Below are 25,200 nucleotides of genomic sequence, written 5' to 3'. Positions count from 1 at the left end.
GGGGAAAGGATCATGCTGCTATTGCAGGTTGCTGTTGTGGAACTTAACAAAATACCTTCACTAAAAGGCTTTAAGGAAGCAGATAACTGTTGAATGTAATATTTAAGGGCTTGAAGCAGGGATCACTAAGGGAGAATGAAAATATAATCACAAACAGCCTCCCTCAGTTAAGCAAGTAATGCTTTGTTCTCGTTTTAAAGAAAAAGATGCTAGTTTGAAGTATGTCTTGAGGAGCAGTCACAAAACCAGAGCTGCGTACCTGAAACCTAACTGGTAAAATACTTGCTTGAATTTCAGCAAATACATTCCTCTGTGTGAACAGTTAGCAGCTTCAAAAGCAGCAACTAAAGGGGCTCTGAAAGACCCAAACTAGAAACTAGTGGAAACCTAGACAACTTGATTGAGGTAAGGTCCTTCTCCAGCCCGCCTCCCCCCCCCGAGATTTATCTATCTACAAAGAGATGCAGTTATATAGACCAATATCTAACAAGCTAACCTAAACTGGAAAAATCAGACTTACCACAGACTGGTTGAGATTGGAAGGGACCTCTTCCAGTCACCAAGTCCAAACCCCCGCTGTGCTCAGGGTATGGACAGTCAGAGCATGTTGCCCAGGACTGTGGTTGGGTTTTGAGCATCTCCACTGATGGAGGATCCACAACTCCTGTGGACAACCTGTTCTGGGGGCGGGGGTGGTGTTTAAAAGGAATGTTTTGTACCAGTTTGTGCCCATTGTCTTGTACCCTTTCACTTGATACCACAGAGGAGCGTCTGTCTGTCTTCCTTATTCCCCCATCAGGTGTTTATTCTTCCCCCCTTCCCCTGGCCTTCTCTTCTTCAGGCTGAACAGTCCCAGCCCTCTCAGCCTCTCTTGGTACTATGAGAGAAGCTCCACTCCCTTAAGCAACTTTGTGGCCCTGCGTTGGTGTTGCACTGAGGAGCCCAGAACTGGACCAGGTGTGTCTCGCCAGTGCTGAGCAGAGTGGTGATGTTCTTCCTGATGCGGCCTGGGAGGCTGTTGGCTGCCTTTGCTGTGAGCGACTATTGCTGGCTCAAGCAACCCACAGGGCCTTATCTGCAGAGCTGCTTTCTAGCCAGGTGGCCCCCAGTACACGGTGTGGCTCCTCCCTGGGTGCAGAACTTTGCACTTCTCCTTGTTGAACTTCATGATGTTCCCACCAGCCCGTTTCTCCAGCCTGGTGGTCTCTCTAGATGCAGCACAGCCCTCTGCCGTATCAGCCAATCTTGTGTCATCAGCAAACTTGCTGAGGGTTTGCTCTGCCCCATCATCCAGGTCGTTAATGAAGATGTTGAACAGGATTGGACCTGGTACTGACCGTGGGGTTACACCACCTGGGACTGGCCTCTAACAGGACTCTCTGCCATTGATCACCATGCCCAGGGCCTGCCTGCCCAGGTAGTTCTCAATCCACATCCCTGTCTCTAGCCTGTACTTCACCAGCTTGTCTATGAGGATGCTACAGGAGATATTATGAAAAGCCTTACTCAAGTCAAGGGAAACAACATCTACTGCCCTTCCCTCATCCATCACCTTGTTGTAGAAGGCTGCCAGGTTGGTACCTCTCCCTGTGTGCATTACAAGGGAAGCCTAGGGCACAACCTAAAGCTAAACAATGCTGTCACTGCTGTAGTACCCTGTGCTCCAGCCAGTGAAGTGGCTGCAGAGCGCTCCCTGCTCTAGCTGTACTGTTAGCCGCAGCTAACCTGAGTGCAGCAGCTCCTGCCCTGGGGTCGTGGAGATGCTTCCAGCTAAGCTGGTGGTGCAAATCCTGCTCCAGGGCTAGCTCCAGTTTGCATTCCAGCTTTCCACTCTACAGTCGGGTGGGTCCACACCCATCCAGGGTTACGTGGGGTACTTCTGATTTCCCTTTCCCCCACCCCCCAGTCATTTCTTCAGAAAATGAAAAGATTTTTCTTACCACCTGGGTTTTCTTCAAGTGGTCTTCTTTCTTCCCAGGCACCTGAACAGCCTTGCTTCACCGTATTGGGCCAAATATGACTCTACGAGGCTGGTGTACGAGGCTGCATCTGGAAAACGCAGACTTGCCCAAAACACAAACCATAGAGATGCAAGCATACCACTCCCTACCACAAACAGATAGGGCTATTTATTTCACTTCTGCTACTCACTACAACCTATTTTGTTACGCTGCATAAAGGAAATGCATGTCGCAGGCTGGGGAGAACGGTGGTGTTTTAAGAGTGGAATGTGGCTCTACCCTGAGTGGGAGCAATGCAGGGGACTGATACAGGCTTAAACAGTGCTCCGTGTTAGCTACTGCCTAGTTCCTTGACAGTGCTTCTTTTGGGTAACTGTTTACAGATCTCCATTTGTTTTCCTCCACGAGCACACATCTCTAGAGGTAACCGTACACCTGAATACACAGAGCTCAGAGAGCAATTACGCTTCAGCTTACACCGTGTGTGTGCTTTGGGAGTGGCTGGGCCACACTGGTTTCTGTCTTTGAAGGATGAAACTGAGAATGAGCTAATATTCTTCCCTCGGCTTAAAATCTGTAAAGTTAGTAGAGAAGAAACAAAAAGCAGCCAGGTGAACATACAGCAGTCTCCTATGTGTGTTGAGGCAGGGTCACTGTGTAAAACTTCGTGAAATGAATCAAAGCTGCGGCTTTAATAAAAGGGGTTAGCTATATTCAAACTGAAGCATCACAAAATAGAATCAGTACAAAAATATACATACAGTTCTTTATTAAACAACTGTAAACACTTCACTGTAAAAATCCATAAAACTTTATAAACAAACATTTTGTAAATAGATTCTATACTACAATAAAAGAATTTTAACACAATTATTTACATGCAATACTGACAAATTTGGCACTTTCTGAAAAGAAATGTACAAAACACTTTGTTGTTTAAAAAGAAATTTGAAATTATAAAAACTCAGGGCATTACTATCATGCACTTTGCAAATACCTCACAAGCACTTATGGCACAGCTAGCAGAGAGCTCCAGGCTCTCACCAAGCTCTTTACTACAAGTTCAGATAACTTTTAATGTGCTTCCGTAAGTTTGTTGTAAAACTACCTGAACATTGTCAAGAATGAAGTCAAATGCCATATTCCAAACTGATTCCACAGATGACTGCATTAACCTGAACGGGAAAAGGAAGAAGAGGGAGAAAATTACCATTACAGAACCAGTCCTTTTTACAGTAAGTATTGGTCTTCATACTGGAAAACAAGATCATAACAGTTCACGATGAATGGTATCTTGATTCAGTCTTGGTAAAGCCCTATCTCTTCCAATATACCAAGTCTTATCTAACGCCACGGATTCTCTGCCACTCAGTGGTGACACTTATGATTTGAATGGTGTCACACCAACCTGTAGATGCTAGCATTTTGCAGTGGTTGTAAGCCTGCGATTAAAGTGGGCTTTAATCTCATACTGAAGAATCAGAAATAGCAAGCTTCTGGATCCTGATCTTTCCTTCCTCATCCCAAGACATACACGCTACTTTTTTCTTCCAATGGATGCCAAGGGTGATTAAGACATTTAAATAGTAGGTTTTGGGGGCACTATATTGTGTTTATTGCTAAAAATGGAACCAAATAATGGAGGCCCACGGAGAGCTAGGGGTTTCCTCTATCATTCAGCTGCTACTAGAAGCAAATTAAGGAAATGCCCAAGGAAAACGGAGCAGCTCTGTACTCTCAAAATCTCCTTCTAGATCACTAGTACAGGAGAGCAGAGGGTTCCTACACTTAACAGCTTTGGAAGACCGAACATCAGTATCATATGGACAACTGCATATCATCCAACTCCTGATTCCTTGTCCTACGCTTGTTACCAGGCTTTGGAGAGACACACTGCTGTCAGTGCAAACCTCACATACAGGGACCAGGAATGGGACATGATGTTTTCTGAAGAGTTTTATAAGGAATTTACTATATAGCATTCTACAAAACAGTTAACTGCACAGTGCGATTTGCATTTTCTGAGGCCTAAAGACATCCCATAATACAAAAGCATAGCGAAGTTTTTACATTGCTGTAGTCTTTTGAATGTTGATTAATTCTGTGAAATAAATACTTTCCAGATCTAATACATCGAAAGCTGAGCTCCATAGTTAAGTATCTGTTAGTAAGCAAGTCTTGTTAGTAAGCAAGGAACTTGGGCCTCCTGACTCACGGGAAGAGTAATAGGAGCACAATAACTAAGTAATAAAAGTGCATTTAATAGGTTGGAGGGGTGAGACAGGATCTGGATACAGCAGGAGAACTGAAATCAGAAGAAACAAAGGAAAGACCTAAGGTTACATGAAAAATGAATGAAAACAGGATGAAGAAAAGGGACAATGATGACAAAAACTATATCCTTTGCCTGAAAACAAAAGACTTTGTAGCAAATACTATTAAATGTTACTATTAATTTTTCACAAATTACCTATTTTATCTGCCCAACTTCTTCCCCCTCCCAATTTTGGGGGAAAAATATTTACACTCATTGATGGAATATCTAATAGGCTTGTGGCCTCACATTGAAGCATCTAGTGCGTAAATGCTAACAAAACCAGTCTAAATGTCACAAGTACTAGCAAATAAGCTACCTTTTCATGTACTTCACAACCAGATCTAACTTTTCCAAATCTTTTTCTTCTATTAGATCAGTACAATACTTTACAACCTGTAGAATGTCTTCTTCCATAGGATCTGTAATAAAAAAAAAGAGAGAACTTTTCTCTAAGTATACTTAGAATATGATCATAGAATAATTGCAATATAATAAAAAGAAATTCTGCAGTGTTAGCGCATCAGGGGCTGATCTGACAACTGCTGTATTCCCATACCTCCCCTCAACATCACAAATTGTGTATATAAAAGGACTGCAAGGTCCTGAAATATCTGTCTCGTAGACCTCTTCTTTTTTTCCTTCAGTGAGAACAAATGACAGCCAAGCTAATAGTATCCAAAGGGAAAAGAAATAGGGATTTAGAATGGAATGGCTGTTTCGAAACTCTTAGGAGAATAATAATGTCCAGGGTATGAAGGATCTCGCAGGTTAGATTTCCCAAGACACTAAGGCATTGCTAATTGTTTGACATAACATTAAGATTCAAATCACAATTTAGCAATACTGTTACACTTCTGCACTTTATTCTAGAATTTTTTCCAGCACTTATTTTGAAAAAAACTACATTCCTTTGCCTCTAAAATGACGTCTTCTTAAAAGAGGAATTCCCTTTCAATAACTTTCATTCTAGTGGTTGTAACAAAACCAAAAATTTGTTGGACAAAATAAGGAAAACCTCCCGCACAAGTAACATCAAGGCATGAAACAAGGGCCTGACAAATGGGTTGAAGAGAGAGCAGGTAGATTTTCATGATGTTAAGCAAGAAACAGGAGCTGGCAAAACCACAGAATAACAACTGAGTAGGAAGAATCACGTTACTCCAAGATTGCAAGGCAGTAAGACTTCAAGATTACTGTGAAAAATAACCAGTGAAAGGAAGAGTGAAGGAAGAAAGTACAAAAAGCCTACTAAAAAAATATTTTCCTTGTGATGCATGCAAGATCATCACTAGCATGACATCCCGTACCTGAAATAGTTGTAATCCATTCTTTCAACAACGTCTTTACATCATTGAATTCAACCGCTCCAGCTAGGTTAGGTGCTTGTGGCCTAAATGAACCAGGCTGTTCAGTCTGCAGAGCTGATGGGCCTGAAGAATCTGATGTTGATGGAACTGCTTCCAGCTGTACCAAACATAAAAGTTGATAATGCTCAGTCTGACAAATATGGTAACACCATATATATACACATAGATAAGCATCTAGTAAAGAATCCAGTAAACAAGCTGCATTTGTGAACATGGACTAAGTCTAAAGAAACAGACACAGCTTTATCAAAAGCTGTTAGCGTTAAAATTACCTGAGCAGCTGTTCCTTCTTGTTTCAAGAAACCATCTATTAGCTTCTGTGGGCTTCCAGATGTAGCCAGCATGTTTTTTGCAGGGCTACCAACGAGTTTGTTTTTCAAAGGACTCTGAATCTTTTTTACAGGACTGACTGGATTTTTTTTCCTGATTTTTTTCTTATTTTTCATTGTTGCATGCTTCAGGTGTAGGAAAGGATTTTTTGACACTGAAAAACACAGGAACAATCAGTGGTTGATAGATTTAAAATTTAATACTTTTCCATTGAAAGGGGGACTCTGTATCTTCCATAAAAATCTATGGATCAATTGGGAGAACATAACCTAGATAAAGCAATTTAACACACATATGCCATTCCAGATATGGGCAATGTTTTAAGTATTTGAAAAGCACTACTAGACATTAGTGTACTCAGAGGATACTCAACTATCCATAAGCCTTTTAATATCAAGCATTTCAGTGCTTGAATATGAGCAGCTGGTGAAATCTGAAGCCTACTGGACAAATTGCTTCACCTCAGTCAGAGCACCGTCCCACCCAGATACCTGCTAAGGCTTCCTACCAGTGGTTAATAGCAAAACCAGCAGCAAAAAGCCCCCCAAACTGCTTTCATCATAGTTTACCAAGGAAACCGCTCTCACTCCATCATACCAACCTATCTGCATTAGTCCACTGGCTATGAAATCAAGGTTTGATTACAATAATGTGGTATTTAACTGGCAATGAACCCAATGACATTTCCAACCTATTTTATGACAAAACACGTGCACAGGGAATTAATCTTATTTCTTTCTACCGATTATAAAAAGGAGACCTGGGTGATCAGCTCAGAGTAAAACCATCTGACTATCAGACATATGGTGAGATGTATCATATCTCTAGTTGCCTGAAACCCATACCAGTGCTATGGGTTTCAGGGAACCATGAGAATGCTATCTGAACATAGTTTAACTAACTTAGGTACTGAAGATGCAATACTTAAAATCACAAGACATATCAAGTTTACATTCCATTCTGCAAACATATGGACATGGGTAAGTTTAGTGCCACAGTGCCAATGAATTGAATTAATTACCCATTTAAGTAAAGCTAGGCATCTGTTTGCAAAATGAGATCACAGCTGGTTGTAACTGACAGTCTGTCAAAAATACATACAGAAATTCGATTTAACACAGCATCTTCATAGAAGGGTTAGTTATATTTTCCAGTTTGTTATTTAGGGTTGCAATATGTCTTTGAAGAGTAAACAACTCCCATACAAAACTATTGTACAACTATATATACTCACCAAAAATGTTAGCAGGTTGCTGCTCTGATTGCTTTTGCCTTTGATCATATGCATCTTTCAGCTCTGCTTGCAACTCGGCAGGTAGTGCAGCAAAAACCTCAGGGTCCACCTGAACAGTAACAAAAGATTCATTTGATTATTTTACCAGTGAGCAACACTGCTTGCTTTCCTCTACATCACTCACATGAGAAAGGTATTTACATTTTATGTCAAGTGAAAATAAATGAGATATAACTGAAACACTGTAAAATATGTTGTACATTTTCTTCATATACTTTAGCTTGTAAAAACCGTAAAATTTTCCTTTTAGTATTACTCTACATTTATTATTTTATAAGAGTACTATTTATGAGCCTATAATACACTAACCATCTTTATTCACCTACTTTATTCACTATTTTTATTCACCTACTGATATACAGTACAGCTATATTAACAGCACAATTAAGCCTAACTCAGAGAACACTCCCTTCAAATTTCCAAACTCAAACACTGTGACAATCAGACTTTTGTTCCTCGTTTTCTTTTGATACTTCTATTTCCTGGAAGCTGCTACACTCCTCAAACAAAATATCCTTGGAAATAGTCTCGCTTCTTTAAGGACAAGAAATGCAAGTCCAGCTACCTCATATTTTGAACTAGCACAAAAGAGTTTCATTTCTTTCTCCCACAGTTGTCCACCCCTTATTTGACTGATAAAAACGCAGTCCCTTCCAACTGTCCTAAGAGCTTGAATTCTAGACAGGAAAGCATTTGTTGCCAATTGCCATACACACTCATATGGACAAAATAAAATTTCATGTATTTTTAGTTATCTTCCCTCACTGCGTGTCTGAAGTAGCGATTTAGTGACAGACTAGTCTTGTATTCTGAGTTTCCCAATATTATGGGACAGTGTTTTCAGCTCATAATCTGCAAAATCTAATTCAAAAAAGGCAATCCGATCATTTAGAGGATTAAATCTGCCCAGTGGGAGAGTGCCCTTCATTTCAGTGGTGAAATTCGGAGATGTACACAAACAAAAAAGAATTTATTCAAAACTACTATTACTATTTGAAGGGCACAATGCAATTTCCACCATTATCTGAGATACTGTATTTATTATATGTAAGTATGCATATATATTACATGTTACCTCCTATTTTCAATAGAGATTTGATCTTTTTTTAAAACCAAAATATGCATGTTATGTCAGGAAGGTAGGCTGTGCTGTTCACACATATGATGTCTAAATTGTGTAGATAACAAACATGAACATGCTCCTGCAGGTAAAACCCATCAATTTAGCACAACATTTTTTCCATTTTTAGAACTCCATGTGCCAACACAAATTTTTCACCACACAAAATATGCACTAATTAAAGAAAGAAATGGGAACAACTCTGACCTCAATTACTGCATACATTGCGCAGAACAAAGCATTGTAGAGGAATGTAGCCAATTAAGTCCAGAGGCTTAAGTTATTTTTTAAATACAAATTTTATTTAATAAAATATTTAAAAAAGGTTAGTGTTCTCTGGTTAAGCATTCGAGAGTCAGAAATTTGGCAGGCCCTGAATTAACACTGTTTTTTGTGTACACCACTTAATAATTCATGCAGAAATAATACAGTACAGGGAACTGGATGTGTTTTTGTTATTCCCCCTATCATTGCCCTCTGAAAGTGTAACATGTAAAAATTCAGTTAGAAGAGCCATCAGTCAAATTGATATGAATTCTACACTAATTAATAGGAGTTTTAGGAATTTACTGTACAGCCAGAGTGTCCTAACATAGCTTTCACACAGCTGTATCACATTCACATTACGGAGAACCTTGATTTTACAAATTAGTGTATTACCTCAGCATACAGCTATCAGTATTTTTTATGTGCTGTATAAATTTCCTTAAAAGGAATCTATACCATGTTAAGACAATGTAAGGACGAGGTGCAAATTTGCCACCAGTAATTAACTCCACTACTACAAATGTCATTCATTTCTAAGCATCTGTAATCTCTACTTCTTGCATCCTATGCTTTTACAGGATTCAGCTGCTACAGATATACAGCTCTTCTAAATTTTAAGATTACTTCAGCAGCTGATGGAAATGAAATGTAATCTATCTGGACTCTTTTTACGGGAGAACCTTACCCAACAAAGGACATTTTCCACATGTTTTCTAATGAATAAATCACTATCAGCCAATTAACTTGGCACCTGGTCATAAAAACACAATTCAGACAAAAGGAATGAAGGGTTGAAAACCAAACCTAATTAAGCTATAAAAAGATGTCAGGGCACCATTTACATTTGCTGAGTTGATGTAGCTAAAGTACTCAATTTGGAGTGGCTTGCAATATTTCTATACCTGAAACCTATTACTACTTAGTTCACTGCATCATTTGAAAGTAAGTAATCTTAAATGTTTGTGCACATTCATACAATATACACTCCCACAAAGACTTTAACAATAAAAAAAATCGTGTCAAACTATATTTAGACAAAGACGCTATTTTTGAATTAAGTTCACGTTTGATTTTAATACAGAAAAAAATCCTCCTGTATTAATGAACTGGTTTTAGCATTTTTTTTCTCCAAGCCTAAGGAAGCTATTCAACCATATTATTCTAGGTATTAAACTTGAACCTAACTCAGAAAATGAAAATTGTAAATCTTAGTTCTCTTTTTGCCAATAAAGAAAGCTGAATGGTTTTCAGGAGAAAATTTGGAGCACAAGCATAAGGCATTGTAAAACAGATAGTATGCATACCCCCAAAAATAAATAGGAAGTAGCCAATTCTTCTTGAACTACATCTTCAAACAAAAAGGCTGCTCTGGTAAGCCAACATTTTTGCATCAAGGAACACAGTCACAAAATGCATTAGGAGGTAGAGGCAGGAAAACCAGTGCATTTGAGTGTGTAAATTAGGTATTTCTAAGACGATTTCAAGAACTAACACTGTTATAAAGAAACAACAATCAATTCTCAACTACCTAATTAATAGATAGATAAAACATAAACACAAACTGAATGTAATTTTTATAGAAACCCATATGCAGTTAAAATTTACCCTGAAAAAGAGTACAGAGTGGTAAAACAAGTGTGGAGGGGTGTACTTTAAAGCACAGCATAATTTAACACACAAGTCCATGATAAACTCTTGCCTAAGAATGAATGTAACTACATAATTTAAAACAGCTGGGGTATGGAAGAGTTCATATACTATTCGCACAGTATTTTCATAGGGGAAACCCAGCTTTGCAGTTCAGGAATAAAAACTGACACAACTGTTTTTGAACCAATGAACTTGAATCAAGGCGAAGAAATTTTAGTAGTAGAACAGACTACACATCTTCTGAGTAATAATTATGCATTAACTACTATTTACTGAAAACAGGTGAGGAATTTCTATCAAATTTTCTCTGGATTCTTTGTCAGCTAAGCAGCATTATGCCTTAGAAACAGCAACAAATCTCTCTCTACAAATCTGATCAGGTGATATCACTTCATTTGAGAACAGCAATGGAGCAATGACACAGCAAATAGAAAAATAAAAATACTGCTCTATTTTAAATGATGCATATGCAAGACATTATATTTCTGGGTAATCCAATCTTGGATTTTTTTTTTTTTTTAACCTACATTTGTTCTGCACCATCTTGGATTGAAGGGTGGAATACAATTAGAAGCATCATTACTGGCTCCCCCTTCAGGCCACGATTTTGAGAAACAACTTTGCACTTTCCTCATCCTGGACATGCTGTATATGAGCTAATTTAAAAATTATGGAGATATGCAAAATCTTTAGCTATGCCTGCCTTTCTCCCAGGAATGTGATATAAACAATCACATCTACAGAAGCTAGTAGAGGTTGGCTTTACACCATCAAAACATTTACTTAAACAGAGTGAGTATCCTGTGACTAGCTAAGCCGATTTTAGGACTGCTTCAGACTGATGGTGCAGTGTAACTCAGCTGCAATGCAGAAAAAAGGCTATTTACACACTGGATTGCAAAGCAAAGTGTAAATGAGGAGATTTTACACTAAACAACAGCAAAAACATAGCCATACTGATCACTATAAATCTTTAATAAATACTATCATACTATGATTGTGATAGATCAAGGTACATTTAAAAGCACAGACTTTTTAAGATATTAAAGGACCACAAATAATTTTGGTAAGTCACAGATTCTAGTAATGCTGTCTCAAGAAAAAGCTGCTAACTCTTCCTATGGGTGGAAAGTTGATGTTTATTGATACCCTGCAAACATCCTACCTGTGAGAAAGCTGGCAAGGCTATCACATTAATTCCCATATTGGTATTTGGTTCTTGGAGCTCTGGTATTTGTAAAAGCACTGTTCCAACTGGTTGTGACAGAAGTGCAGTGTTACATCCATTTACTGGCTCTTTTTTGGCATCTCCGTAATTCTCTCCTTGCTGAATGGTGTATATTTGCTCTACTTGTTCTCGGAGATCAGGCGGCAGAGCTTCTAACACAGACTTATCTAGCTGCAAATATATAAAAGCTTTTAGATTTTTCTGAGAAATAGGTAACAGAGTTAATTTTACCCAAAAATTAGTTCTACAGTTCTTGAATTTTAGGAAAAAAAAAATATTAATTTTAATCTGTGTATGCAAACATACTTAGGAACCTGACAGTTATGCTCTGCAGCAGCAAAATGAAAAAATATCGTTTTAAGACTAAGTAGTTCAGTAAGTATAAATGCTCAGTTTTATCTTTTCACAATGTTCAGTGTTCTTATCACAAATCATATATAAGGTTTCCTCTACAACTACCTAGTGATTAAGGAAACCCAAATTTTGAGTTCAAATTATATAGGCAACATGTTGATATGGATACTAAATTGGTGTCCGGTACAAAGCAGTAAGCAATTAATTTCTTTCTTTGTATAGTCCTAGGATACATGTTACTAATTTACTTTAACGGTATCACGTATGTTTGCATACTGTCAGACTCCTGTCACAGATTTTGACAATGAAATAAGCTTTAGATTCAAATTTTTGCTTGCCGCAATTGGTACTTACCATCAATTATCGACTTGAAACAACTGAAATGACCCCTCAGTACCTAGAAATTGCTGTATACAATGACAGCTGCACAAGTGACAGAATAAATGTAACTGACAAGCAGATTTACAGCATCATTTTTCTCACAGGTAAAATTTGTAGATAAATGCCAGTGTTTGCCTGTAAGTTCTGCTAAATGAGACTCCAAAACAGTGTTAGAAAACTTTTACCTTTAAGAAGAAAATGTGGAGTTTATGACCAGATTCTGGATTTACCCAGAAGAACTACAAATTATCTATGAAAAGATACTTGGCTTATGGTAACTGAGAGGTTTTGACGAAAACTGTCTGTATTATTAATCTCTTCAGTTATTCATTCTACATTCTGTTTGTTCCCTCATTCCAAATTTGCTACATATATACCTCTTATAAACATTTTCTGGAAATCCTGGGTGTAAAATATCTTGCTGTTGCTTTCCCAGCACACAGTACACAAACAGCAGTATGGGACTAACTCTCACCACTCCTTCCCTGTGCCAAATTCTGTATTACATTCCATATTATAATATGGTTATAAAACAGAAGGAAAAATAAGCATATTGTGCCATAAGGCCACCAAAGCTTTATGAACTCTACTGCACAGCTAGTGCATTTTTTGCTTGTTCATACATATTCCTCCTATAGGAGAATCTGAGTATATGGAGCTTCACATTGTTCAGTCGAGTTGCTTTTAGATCCTGAGCTAGCTTGGGTATTGCATTATGGAAAAAACGGTTTTCTGCCAAAAGCATAATCGGCTTCTAAAAACGCATAAATATTTGGTAAAGCCGCTAGAAGAACATCTACAAATGCTTTTACATATTTAAATTACAGAAATTAAAATTACAGATTTTTACAGAAAAGCATGTAAATCTGCTTATACCTAAGATACCTACAGAATTCAGTGCACCTTGCTCATAGCAGACCCTTATAACAGATGTCCGCTTTAATAACATGTGAGGTGGAAATAAGGAGGCTCTTCCTTTGTTAAAACACACAAAAAAATCCCCAAACCCCACAGAAATATTTTACTTAAATAAAGATTGTCTTCCTCTCATCTAAAAGGGGATATTCTGTACAAATGTTAAATGTGCATCTTAGCTTCAATATTATTTGAAGAAAATTTGAAAAAACGCAGGAAGACGAATAATTAAATCTAAATACAAGTTTGACATTCTTTTAGACAGAAACTTAGAGTACAGCCATTGTAAAAGTACCTTCTCACTGACTGAAGCTTGAAGACAGATTTATAGTGTAATTTAAAAACTGGTATAGAATACATGACTTCAAGAAATTATGTGGAGAAAACTACCTGATTATCACTTATTGGCATCTGTGGCAAAGAATATTGCTGCCATAAAGAGGGATGGAAAACATTTGGAAGTTCTGTCTTCATGAAAATGACACAAAGTACTTGTCAAAATTCTTTTTGAGCCACTCATCAGTGATTAAGCTAATCAGAAATAATTTTTAAGAGCTAACATAAGAAAAGGGAATTCACAAATCTGCATCATATCGTAATTATATAAACACTGAGCATTAACTATAGAATGTGTCTAATTTCTCTGATGGAAGTTTTCCTAAAGTTTACTTCATGTTTTTTATAATTAGGCTCTGGGCTTTGGTTGTGAAAGGTGGAAGGTTAATTTTTTTTAATATTTCATCCTTGGCATCTTTTTCATTCCTGTTCCATTCCAATCCTTTGGCAAGTGATGGTAAGGGAAAAAGATACCGGAAAATTAAATTTCCTTTTAAAAAATATAATCTTTTTTGAGTTAGTCTACAAATGACTGCTCTGTAAAAATCCTTTTATTAAGGAAAAACAGTTTTGCATCAGTAACAGTTTCTTACTGTGCGTCGTACTCTACTAGAGCTCTTTCTATTTTAAAAAAGTGTAATGTAACTTCTTTTGCTCTATCCAGATAAGACAAACAATCCCAAGTTATTACAATGTATTGCAGATGTTTTATATTCTCAGATTTTACCTGGGAAGCAGATGGAACCTCAATACTCAAATTGAGCCTGGATTTTACGCTGATAGGAGAATGTATGCCATTCCATTTGACAGCAGACTCAGTGTTGTTAACATTAGAATTGAGACCAGATGTGAGATGGGTACCACGAGATGGAAGAAAAGTGCAAGTTCTTGAATCAGAAGATATTTCAAGGTCCATAGCAGCCACAAATACTATACATATGAAAACAGAATACAGAACGATCATCTAATAGTTAAAAATACTCTGAAGATTCAAGGTACAATGAAGCTAATTTCCAGTTTTCTTTGCTAAATAGTTTATACAGTATATAGCATAATTGTAACACTTTCTATTTTAAAGTATCCTTTGTTACTATTAACTTTTTAAAATGATTGGAATAATCCCATACAAAGTTTTAATTGTAGCACTTTCATTTGCAGCAGCAAAATTGGCTCTCAAAGAGTTTATATTAAATAATTTGTACTGGTATAATATTGACTAAGTATTCCAAAAGTTAACCTATGAGCCCTTCAGAACTGATCATTATCACACAGGCAAAGCACAAAGCTTACTGACCTTCCTTATGTTCTTCTTCCGAGCACTTTTTTGCTTTCTGAACATGAAAAAGATCAATAACTGAATGCGATCCACCAGGTAAGTGTCCAGATTGTACTGTTGAGCAAGCCGAAGTGGTTTTACTGATGGGAACTAACTGCTGCACCTGAATTCCAACCTAAATCCAAAACATTAATACATTCATTTTATGAAGTTAAAAAAAAATTCTGTAATTCTTCCATAATAGCATTGCCTTCTCTGAAATTGGCTGCCTGTTGTGGGTGGTGGAGAGAACGAATAAATGTATGTTGAAATACACATAAATAGCCACTAAAAACATCCCAAACAAATCCCAGGATTATCCACCACAATCCAACAACTAAGAAATTACAAAGATAATACCATCTTAACTTCTCTGATATAGAAAAGTGCTGTCAACAGGATCATGAAACAATGTGTTTATTATGAAATTTCTTAAACACTAACAAATATAGAAGTACTGATCAGGAAGTGATTAGTACTAAATCTGGCAACCTGTACAAGGAAGGAATGTTTTTCCTGAGGACAATCTGTACTAAAACCATCACTTCAGTCTACAAATGAGAAAAATAATGTTGTTTCACTTCTAGACATGGTTCTCGCAAAGTCTCAATGGATGAAAGTATTTTGGTGAAAGTAGTCTTTATCAGATGAGGTGTTCCTCATTTTGAAAGGCATCCTCACTTTTCATTAGCTTTTAAATACCAAATCAACAGGGGTTCAAAAACTGTGCCCAACCAAGAATGCACTGGTACGTTGTGCAATTTTACTGCTAATCCTCCATAACTATTAAGAAAAAAACCAACACTTAAAAAAAATTGTATATAGGACTCAGAAAGCATGAAGGAGCTACTGTGTGTATTTCCACCAGGTTGTCTTCTATAATTACATAGCAAGGATTTTGTTTGTTAACAGCTTCTTAGTTGCAATTAATGGGATATTAAAACACCATTGTAAAAAGCTTTTCTTTGCACTTTTACCTTTTTGCTTTGAAATATTTCTAGATTTGAGTTGTAGAACTTAAAAGAAGCCTTTGGAATACTGTGTTTGCTGTGCTGTACAACCCCTTTGCCTTGGGTTTTTTGGCCTTTTAGGACAAGCGTTTGAGTTAAAGTGTTGTGTTAGGTCTACAGGACAAATGAGTGGATTCATCTGCCCAAGTGTGAGCACGAACAGCTAAGGCTATCACTTTAGGACCTTTTCTAGATACTGTGAGAAAAAGGACACTTTAAAGCATGACTCACCTCATGTATAAGTGAAGCTTAAGGGGACTAGCTCCAATATAGACATAGACATTGGATGTGTCTAAAGTCAGTTGAAAGGAATACTATTGAGGGACCTTGGATATATCTGCACTTTATTATATAACCTAGAACTCAGTGGCCCCTCCAGAACTGAACAGAGTCACCTGGTCAGAAGTAGTACATTGTTCTGCAAAACAACATGTGCAACACCCACAGGATACTAACTTTAAAGAAGCATCCTCTAAAACAAGGACTAAAGAAATCAAGCAAAATAGAACGATGTAAGAAGTCAGGAAAGACAGCAAAGGAGACAGACAGACAAGAAACAAGAAAAAGACAGGGAGAGGATAATAAATATTTCCTCAACTCCAAGAAGAAACCCAAGCCATGACTTTGCAAGGCAACATCGTGAATCAAAACCCTACTTCTACATCTAGATGACCAATAAATGCAGGTTTGTTTTAGAAAGCCTCTGTGCCGTTGTAACAAATGACTAATGCCAAAATAGTCTTATCATGGGTTCACATTGCTATGACAAAACCACTGAGATGAGCAAGAGTGTTCTAAAATAAACCATGATTCAAAAGAGCCAACAATTCACCTTCAAACAAAGGTTTGGTTCACCTTCAAACCATGGTTTGGTAACTTTTCTGGCTCTAAGACTTGCAGCCTAGAGCAAAAACTCCTCCGATCTTTATCTTTGATTGGCATTACAAGCAGTATTTATATTAGTTACTTAACTAGTAACTGCAAAAGTTTACAGAAAATTCTAAGACAAAATAAAATTTACACACGCTAATAGAACTGTGGAAGATACAGTCTAACTTCATTACCTCAGGCTGTTTTAAGCTGTGGATTAATCCATACCACAATAAAATTTTCTTTTTTTACATTTATGGCTTTTTAACTATGTTTTTCAAAGGTAATCATACAAAACATACTATGATTGCATAGCCTAATTTACATAAGCTTTGTATTATCTACACTTTTGCTGAAGTTTGGTTATCGTCTACCCTGGAGAACTGAAAATTTATGAAAGACAACAAAGAAGATTGATAAAGAGAACAAATTTCAGTTTTCCCATTAACTCACCCCTCGCATATCTGATATGTTCAGTTTCATTGTATGAAACATGTTTAGAGTTTCTTTCCCAATTACTTTTGCACTGTCTGTGGCATGGTCTAGAGTCACAGTCCTACAAAGAATAAAAAAGTATGGTTAAAAAGGAAACTGTTTCACAAATCCTAAAGACAACAACAATTCTGTATGTATTCCAGAGAGGACCTCAAAGACAGATCATAATTTCTTGGCATACAGAAACTGAACACTGTTTTTTTGTTCTGTGGTTTCTTTTTAAAGATAATTAGAACTAAGCATGTTCTACAGAAAAAAAGCAGATTACTTACTAATTGAACATTCTCAGTGTGCGGTCCACACATTAAATTGTCAAATATAGTATATATTTAGACACATGCTACCTACTGAAGCCAGACAAAAATGTTTCACTTTACAGTACTCATAGAAATGCACTCATGCACCATCCTTCATTCAAGCTTGGTTCATAAAGAGTTTGCTCAGTACTATTTCAGTTGTCAATTGTCAAACGTCTAAAGCAAGAGTTTCAGGAGGAACTCTGACGGAGAAGCAGATACAGGCATGTGCACATGGATTACAAATAACAAAGAACTCAGATTAATGGTAAGTAACTTGAACTTTAAACAACATTCCAGATACACATCTTACACTGTGGGCAATTTTCTGCAACAACACTCACAAAATTACCTGGTTGTGAGTTTTACAAATTGCCACCTGAGAGCTTGGCAGGGCAGTAGTAGTGCTGGGTAGTTCTGATTCTCTAGTGGCCTAACATTTGAGACAGATAAGGACAGAATTTCAGGTGGCTAATCAAATGTACGTGAGTGATGTAAAGTCTTTTCACTGAGGTAACCGATGCAGTTTTAACTCTGATGGATTGGGCTCTATGGACAAAAGGAAGTTCCACCTTGGTGTTTTGACAGGGTGTCATCCTGAAAACTTACTAAACACTTTGATGGTGTCTCCTTAAATTTTACTCTACTTTTGAATCTGTCAGAAACCACCATGAACAGCCAAGTGATCTCCAGAAAGGTCTGGTTCTGCCAATATGAAAAGGAAAAACCTTCCTGCTGTGAATGATATGAAGACCTCCCTGAGCCTTACACATTAACATTTTTAAGAAAAAGGAGATCAGTATCACCATTAAGATGCAGCTATGCAAAATATTAGGGCGAAATGCAGGATGGGTCTAAAGGTACACACCATTTCAGTAGAATATTTTACAAACGTCTATCCTGTACTATCAGGACTTGATATCAATGATGCAGTAAATATACCATTACCATCTCAGAAATTTAATTTGATTTTAAGCATGTCTGTGAGTCTGAATCCTTTGCAGGAATGATCATCATTCTAGGGAATCTTGACTCGTAGGATGAGAAAGCATAGCAACTCATTCACCTGTGAGGTGAGGGGGCAAGAAATAGGTCATGAGTTGTAGCTACAGAGAAAATCTTAAATTGAAGAGAGAAACTGGTCACTTTTAGCTCCAGTAAATAATCCCAAACTGTTGGAACTAGGCTATACATAGGGAAACCACACATGAGGGAACACCACCCTGAGATTCTAATCCGTTTGCCTGGATGCAACTTCCAGAGTTTACCCTGCTGCTGCTAAAAAGCCTTTAACTGGACTGAACAGAAATGCTCTAATAAAGACAGGAATACAGCACCTATGTCATCAAATAGAATAATTTGGATTGACTGGGATTGCCAAGTTCATTAGTAAAGCCAGAAGCAGAAACAGAGACACTGCCAAACAAGATCCTGGCATCAGAACTGCTTCAGCTATGTGTGAACAACTTAGCATCCTTGGGTGCCCCCTCATCTTACCTTAATGAGGACTTTATGAATGAGGGAAATTTCAGGGCACACGTACATTAGCATGCCTGACCACAGAAATGAGGTCCAAAGCATTGACCTGTTCATGAGAAAGCAGTCTGGCACTAGTTCCAATAAAGGAGGAATAAAGCTCTATCTCAACACACCCTCAATCCTAAAAATACGTTCTTAGGCTGTTAAGAGTAAATCTTCAGCTCAAAGAATTCAGGACAGCCAGAAAACAAAAGTATAGCCTGATGGATTTTCTTCTTGATATACCAATCCCAAAAGGTGATGAGCTTCTGATAGTGAAAAGTGAATTTTGTAGTTTCAGTTTTCAATACAGGTGAATTGTATGTCACAAGCTCACAAGTATGAGACAGACCCTATGCATGCAAGTCCTACTGTTGAGCTCTAACCCACTGAAAGAACACCCCTACCTCTTCCATTATCAGCAACCCTGAGCAAATGATCCTTCAGTTCAGAAGGGATTCATCTGTTACAACAACCTGAGTAGAAAAGACCCATCTTCAAAGATGCCAAATGCACCCTCACACAAAAGCCAGGATCATCCCTTTACCTAAGAAACAACTGCTTTGATACAGAAGTGTTTGCCTGAAGAATAAATGTGTATTTAGACGGTTCGGAGACAATCTTGTATGAAACAGCATATAACTACATGATGCTCTATGCCTAGATTTCATTCTTGTGTTTTCAGTATGCAAACATAAAAATAAATGAGATAAAAAAAATCTTCAGTCAACGTCACCCAGTTGAACAATAGGAAAAAAGAAGAATCAGGAAAAAATAATGGGTAAGAGTAACAGCACTGCTTGTGGAAGCTGAAGGTCCTCCTCCTCGCTGATAGCGACCTATCAACTGACTACTCAGGCAGAGTAACTGGGTTATCCCATTTCACCAGGGATGGGCAGCCACCACAGGTAGCATCTCAATGAGATCAACAGTGCTGCTGCAAGACCAAGTAGAAAGAGACTTTATTAGGTTAACAATGGTCCACAAGAAAACAAAGGCACTTCTGATGAGGAATTTACGACTACACGAAAAAACGTAACTGTGAAGGTCAAGAGACATGAATAAGTTGCCTTCTTGAACAGCTGAAACATGGGGCACAGTCTCTGACCTTGAGATTTTGAGATTCAACTTTCTTAGCTCCACTTTGGATCTTCATTGTCTTTTCTCTTCTAGGACCAAAAAAATTCTCTGCAGACTTATTGGTGAAACAACAGGAAAGGTAGATTTGACATAAAGAAATTTGTCTGTACTAAGACAGACAATTGCAGTCCAAGGTGTCTGATGCCAGCTCCAATCTTCAGAATCCAAAGTGGCCTCTCAGTCTTCTGCAGCAAGTAATTCTGCAAATACTGCCCTAGTCCCCATGCACTCTAGACTTGAAGAACGGTACTGATCACACATCCTTCTTGACAACTGACTCCAACTGTCACAATCAGCATGTGACCAACAACCTATCAAGGAACAGCAGAAAGCCCCTCAAGAAAAAGGAAAGAACCCAACATTACACAGCTCAGGGAGAGCAAACAGTTTGCAGCAGCAGAACATTCCAACTCAACTGGTCACCGAAAGAAATAAAAGTGCTGCTGCATGCCTGCCATAGTTCAGGATGTAAATATGACTTCTGCAAGTACTGCAAAAGGAAAACCAGCTCCAATATTGAGCAAGCTGAAGAAATGTACACCAACGATATACATGTACACATGTATTATTGCTTGAAGACAAACCCTTTAAGAGAACAAACACCTTTATTAGCTAGTATTTCATGAGACTATGATCAAATTAAGAGCAACCTTATATTAAAGTCAAAAAGGAAGAAGAGAAAAAAAATGTACCTACCTACCAAGAGAAATGGATAGTCACAATAATTCATTTAAAATATTTCACTAAATCACTTTAATTTTTAAGTAGCATCCACAGACAGGCCAGAGTATATTCTTTCAAGAAAGCAATTTCAAACCACAAAGAATGCACTTGTGGAGTCAGATTCCTTCTTCCTCTGAAAACCACAAATTGTTTCTCCTATGCCCAAAAACTTTTCAACTTCTGATACATTTTCTTTTTTCCCCATTTCTCTCTTTGAAGAAACTCAAAGGCAAAAGATGACTGTTAAAATTGTTCTCTTTCTGATTCAGACACCTTAGTCTCTTCCTTCTCTCTCCTCCCAATATGCTGTATTTTTTGTCATTGGGGGATTTACATTCCATGCTGATGACCAAAAGACCACAACGTACAACCCAAACACAGAGGACTTTTGATAATAATGTTCTACTTCTGATTACGGTGCAGGTTTGATACGTAGACAAAGAGGTACTAAGCACTTTAAAAACTTCTGTCCTGTCTTCCTGTAAGTTTTGGTGCTCTACATCCTGCAGAAGTGTGCTCATACCTACTACCGACCATTCTTTTTTCCACGTGTAGTTACCTGGCGATATTATCACAGATTCCATGACCTCCGTATTTTGCAGGCTCCACTGGTGCCCCAGACTTTCTGACCATAATTTTAAGGGTCAATCGTTTACCCTTCATACCAGCAGCTTCAAGTCTACGTTGGATTTCTTCTGAGAGGCTCAGAAGGAAAGCTTCTGCTTCCTTAGGCTGAAGGGGAAAAACAACAACATGTTTAGATAATTACTAGTTTTCAAATATTGAAGGTAAATCATTAAAGGGTTAATGCAATCCAGATTGTGTAAACCGAAAAGAGCAAGCTGACTCACAGGCAATTGCCTTATTTAACTTCAAGTGTTTTGTTCTGTTTACATTGTAGGTTGCTGAAGTTAGGTGAGACGGTAGATCCTCAATCTAATGCTGAAATAAGTAGGAAACACTACGTCCTTTTGGAAATAAGTCTTAAAAAAAAAAGTATTTAGAAACCCCAACACAGAATTGCAAGTCTAACTTTGAACACACACCTAGAAGATGAAGAGTATAGGGTTTATAAGGTAAATCTTTTTCACTATGAGGAAAGTCAAGCAGTAGAACTGGTTGCTCAGAGAAGTTGTGCAGTCTTTGTTCTTGGAAGTTTCCAACACCAGACTGGATAAAGTCCTGAGCAACTGATCTGATCTCACAGCTTCACCAGCTTTGAGCAAAAGGCTGCACTACACAACATCATGAGGTCTCTCCCAACCTGATTTTTCTATAAATGCTTAAGTTTTCAACAAAGAGCTCTTTTTTTTTTTAACACAATTTTGTCAACAACACTCCCCCCCCTACAATATTTGTAAAAAGTCTAATAAAAATGTTGTACTGGAGCAGCTGGTGATGGTTTCAGGCACTGGCATCTTGGAACAATCAGCATTTAAATGAAAGAGAATGCTAGGTGCTGACAAACCTACTACAGTTCTCTTTTTCTGCACCAGAGTTGTATAACAAATGCAGAATAGCCAGCTAATTTTGTGCAAGCTTCTTTTCAATCCAATACTTTTGCAGTCTCTCCTCCCATTTTATCATTTGGTCTCCTACTTCTTCATTTTCCAACGGTGCTCTAAGATGGTGCTCTAACAGATCAAAGTGTAATGAGAATATGAGAAGATTCTTCTACAGCTGAAAGAAGTCACTGCAGAAAAGAAAGTAAGGTTGACTTTACCTGTGTAAACCTTATTCCATAGTTGATTTCTGCTGAAACAGATTTTCTTTCTTTTTCTGTACGAACAGGTCGATCATCCAAACCACGACAAAATCTGTAGAGCATTTGTCCTGTTTTTGGACCAAATTCTTTTTGCAGTTTTGACATTGAAGCACACTGCAGATCTCCACAGGTTTTAATTCCCAAAGAAGCCAGCTTAGACTCCATTGTCCTGCCAACTCCTAACAACAAAGCAATTAGTTCTGTTAACTCTACACAATTCAGAGCCAGTCAGGTTTTGAACAAATAAACTTTGTCTTTTTAAACCTACACTAGGTCGTATCAAATTAATAAAGAAATATACACCATAAAAAATAAATTACACTCAATAAAACATGGTTCAAATTAAAACTTTTGCTGTCTTCACCTGTATTTCTTTAATCTGTTTTATATATTTAGTTTAAGATGTCATACTGCAGTGTGTTTCTTTATTTCTGGGTAAAACGTGAATGACTCCTGCTTGCAAATCTTCTTGACAAGGTACTGCCTGTTACAGAATATATAGCTCCGACCACCACAACACTCAGTCCCAACAGAGTGTAAAACATGTAATATGTTTTGCCATCATATACAAGCGATTTAATCTAAAAGAAAACCAACAAATATGTTGACTACTGTTCCACTGCTTCCTGGATAGAAAAATAATATTTCAAGTAGAAGTGATAGCATACCTGTATCACTTGTGCTTTGAATTACTAAGCACTGGAATTGTAGGTATCCATGGCAACAGCACACATGTAAGTGTGATAAACTTAAGTATATTTCTGGGTTTTGGAGAAGTGGCCTGTTTCTTCCAAAAAATACTAGTCCTATGAGTTTACACTACCAAAGTCAGTGAAAGTTAAAAATGTCAGGTAATCAGCTTCTATCTTTCATAATTTGTTTCTTTGTCCAGGTGGCGTTATTGACACAAATACTAAAAAGTTTTTACTATGAACATGCAAGTGAATTCTGAAAACTTTAAAATACTCAAGTCAGAGCACAGTACCACATGCATAATTTTCTGGAGGAAAAATAACTCCTATAAGTTATGCCAAAGAGAAATGATGCTGTGCTGTAAATTATGTTTGCCATGGAAGGGGATACATAAAGAGAATTTCTGGTAAACCTGCACCTGTCTATGTATGCTATTCCTACCACCTTTCCATTTCAGTGTCTATCGCTGTCTATTTTTTGTTTCCATTCTTTCTTTTTTTCTCCTTAAACAGCGAAAAATACTATTTTGAACATTTAACACTAAATATGTGTGTACAGCTGAGCTCAGCTGATCACTAACATACAAAGCATAAATGAGTGCTTACTCAGCACTTTTTGCACTGTGTTTGTGTCACATTATTCTACTAAAATATTGAATAACAATACAATAGAGAGTTGCATGCCAGGAAACACTTTAGCTTACAACTCTTTTAAGTATTTTCCTGGAACAATAAAAAACTGTAATAAAGCCTGTTTTCACACAGGTGTATTCGTATGTCCTTACTGTCTATCACTCTCCCAGCACAGTAACTCCAGTTCCCTGCCATTTCTCTGTGAACCCCGCTATGCCTTAGAGAACCTCCCTAAAATCTGTGGGCCAAAAATGCTTCTTTCCTCCCCTCCAGCTTTCTCCTTGGTCTTCTCTATGTCCACAGGCATCCCACTCAATCGTTCCAGTTCTCCCTTACTGAAATATCCTTCTCTCTCCTACCTGACCAAGGAATGCAGGACAGAAAACATGTACTCTGGCTATACATACGATGACTGGGAACTACTACCAAAATGTACAATAGTTGAATTTTGCCTGCCTGTCCCACAAAGGATGTACTCATTCGGATCACTCTCCTCTGTCAAGCTGTCATTTTTCACAAAACTTCTGGAAACATTATGTCATTAGAACGTCTATCTCCCAGGAAGATTTGGCTGAAACTGCCAAACAGTTCATAAAATTAGCAGTACTGTCATACTTGCAAATTATACCTCATAATCATTGTCACAATCATTTCTTCAGACAACTAAGCAAAAAACAGTTGGAATTTGACAAACCTGTTGTTCTTCTTTAGAAAAATCAACACATTCTGTCACAGTTTGCAGTATACCATTGACTAAAGATCCTTACCCAAAAAAATAATTACCTGTGTAACAAATGCCTAATGTGTATCCTAAGTCTACCCAAACCAAAAACTGTCTATAGCTGGATGCAGAGCACAACAGTGGTAATATTCCCACAGCAGCCTTTCTTTTCACCTTCCTCTCTATTTATCAGCCATTCTAACACAGCTCATGTTGCAAGCAGAAACACTTCTCTAGTTTGGTAACATTCTCCTCTGCCAAATTTTACTTCTTAATTTTCCTTCCGTCCTTATTCTCTTCTAAATCTCTCAGAGTTTCTTAGATGCAGCAGAGATTAAACAAACTCCTCTCTCCTCTCTCTCCTTTTTTCCCTTCATATACTCTCTCTTTTATTATGGCATCTGTGCTATTTTTTCCAGCTCCTGATTTCATACACTCCTTCTTAGAAAGAATACTTTATTGGGCTAGTTCTCAGTTCTAAGCAAACCCTGCCTCTCTCAGT

At 37.6% G+C, this 25,200-nt stretch overlaps 1 protein-coding gene across 3 annotated transcripts in view; it reads right to left on the bottom strand.

Annotated features, from left to right (window-relative positions):
- REV1 (REV1, polymerase (DNA directed)) overlaps window positions 1–25,200 on the bottom strand; it is a 51,445-nt gene that overhangs the window by 1,557 nt on the left and 24,688 nt on the right. For 2 of the 3 annotated variants that reach the window (XM_009583230.1, XM_009583229.1), the window contains exons 12-22: window positions 22,611–22,831; window positions 21,447–21,619; window positions 17,169–17,271; window positions 14,815–14,971; window positions 14,248–14,450; window positions 11,472–11,705; window positions 7,210–7,318; window positions 5,918–6,129; window positions 5,586–5,742; window positions 4,595–4,697; window positions 2,714–3,136 (exon numbers count right to left, since the gene is read on the bottom strand). In XM_009583230.1, the coding sequence (XP_009581525.1) occupies window positions 3,025–3,136; window positions 4,595–4,697; window positions 5,586–5,742; window positions 5,918–6,129; window positions 7,210–7,318; window positions 11,472–11,705; window positions 14,248–14,450; window positions 14,815–14,971; window positions 17,169–17,271; window positions 21,447–21,619; window positions 22,611–22,831 (1,784 nt within the window). In that variant the 3' untranslated portion in view covers window positions 2,714–3,024. Of the gene's footprint in view, window positions 1–2,713; window positions 3,137–4,594; window positions 4,698–5,585; window positions 5,743–5,917; window positions 6,130–7,209; window positions 7,319–11,471; window positions 11,706–14,247; window positions 14,451–14,814; window positions 14,972–17,168; window positions 17,272–21,446; window positions 21,620–22,610; window positions 22,832–25,200 lie in introns of those variants that run through there. The other variant, XM_009583231.1, reaches the window with a different exon arrangement.

The sequence above is a fragment of the Fulmarus glacialis genome, unplaced genomic scaffold (genome assembly GCF_000690835.1).
Source record: "Fulmarus glacialis isolate BGI_N327 unplaced genomic scaffold, ASM69083v1 scaffold13598, whole genome shotgun sequence".
NCBI lineage: Eukaryota > Metazoa > Chordata > Aves > Procellariiformes > Procellariidae > Fulmarus > Fulmarus glacialis.
Note: the sequence above shows the minus strand (reverse complement) of the source record. Positions and strands in the feature narration are given on the sequence as shown.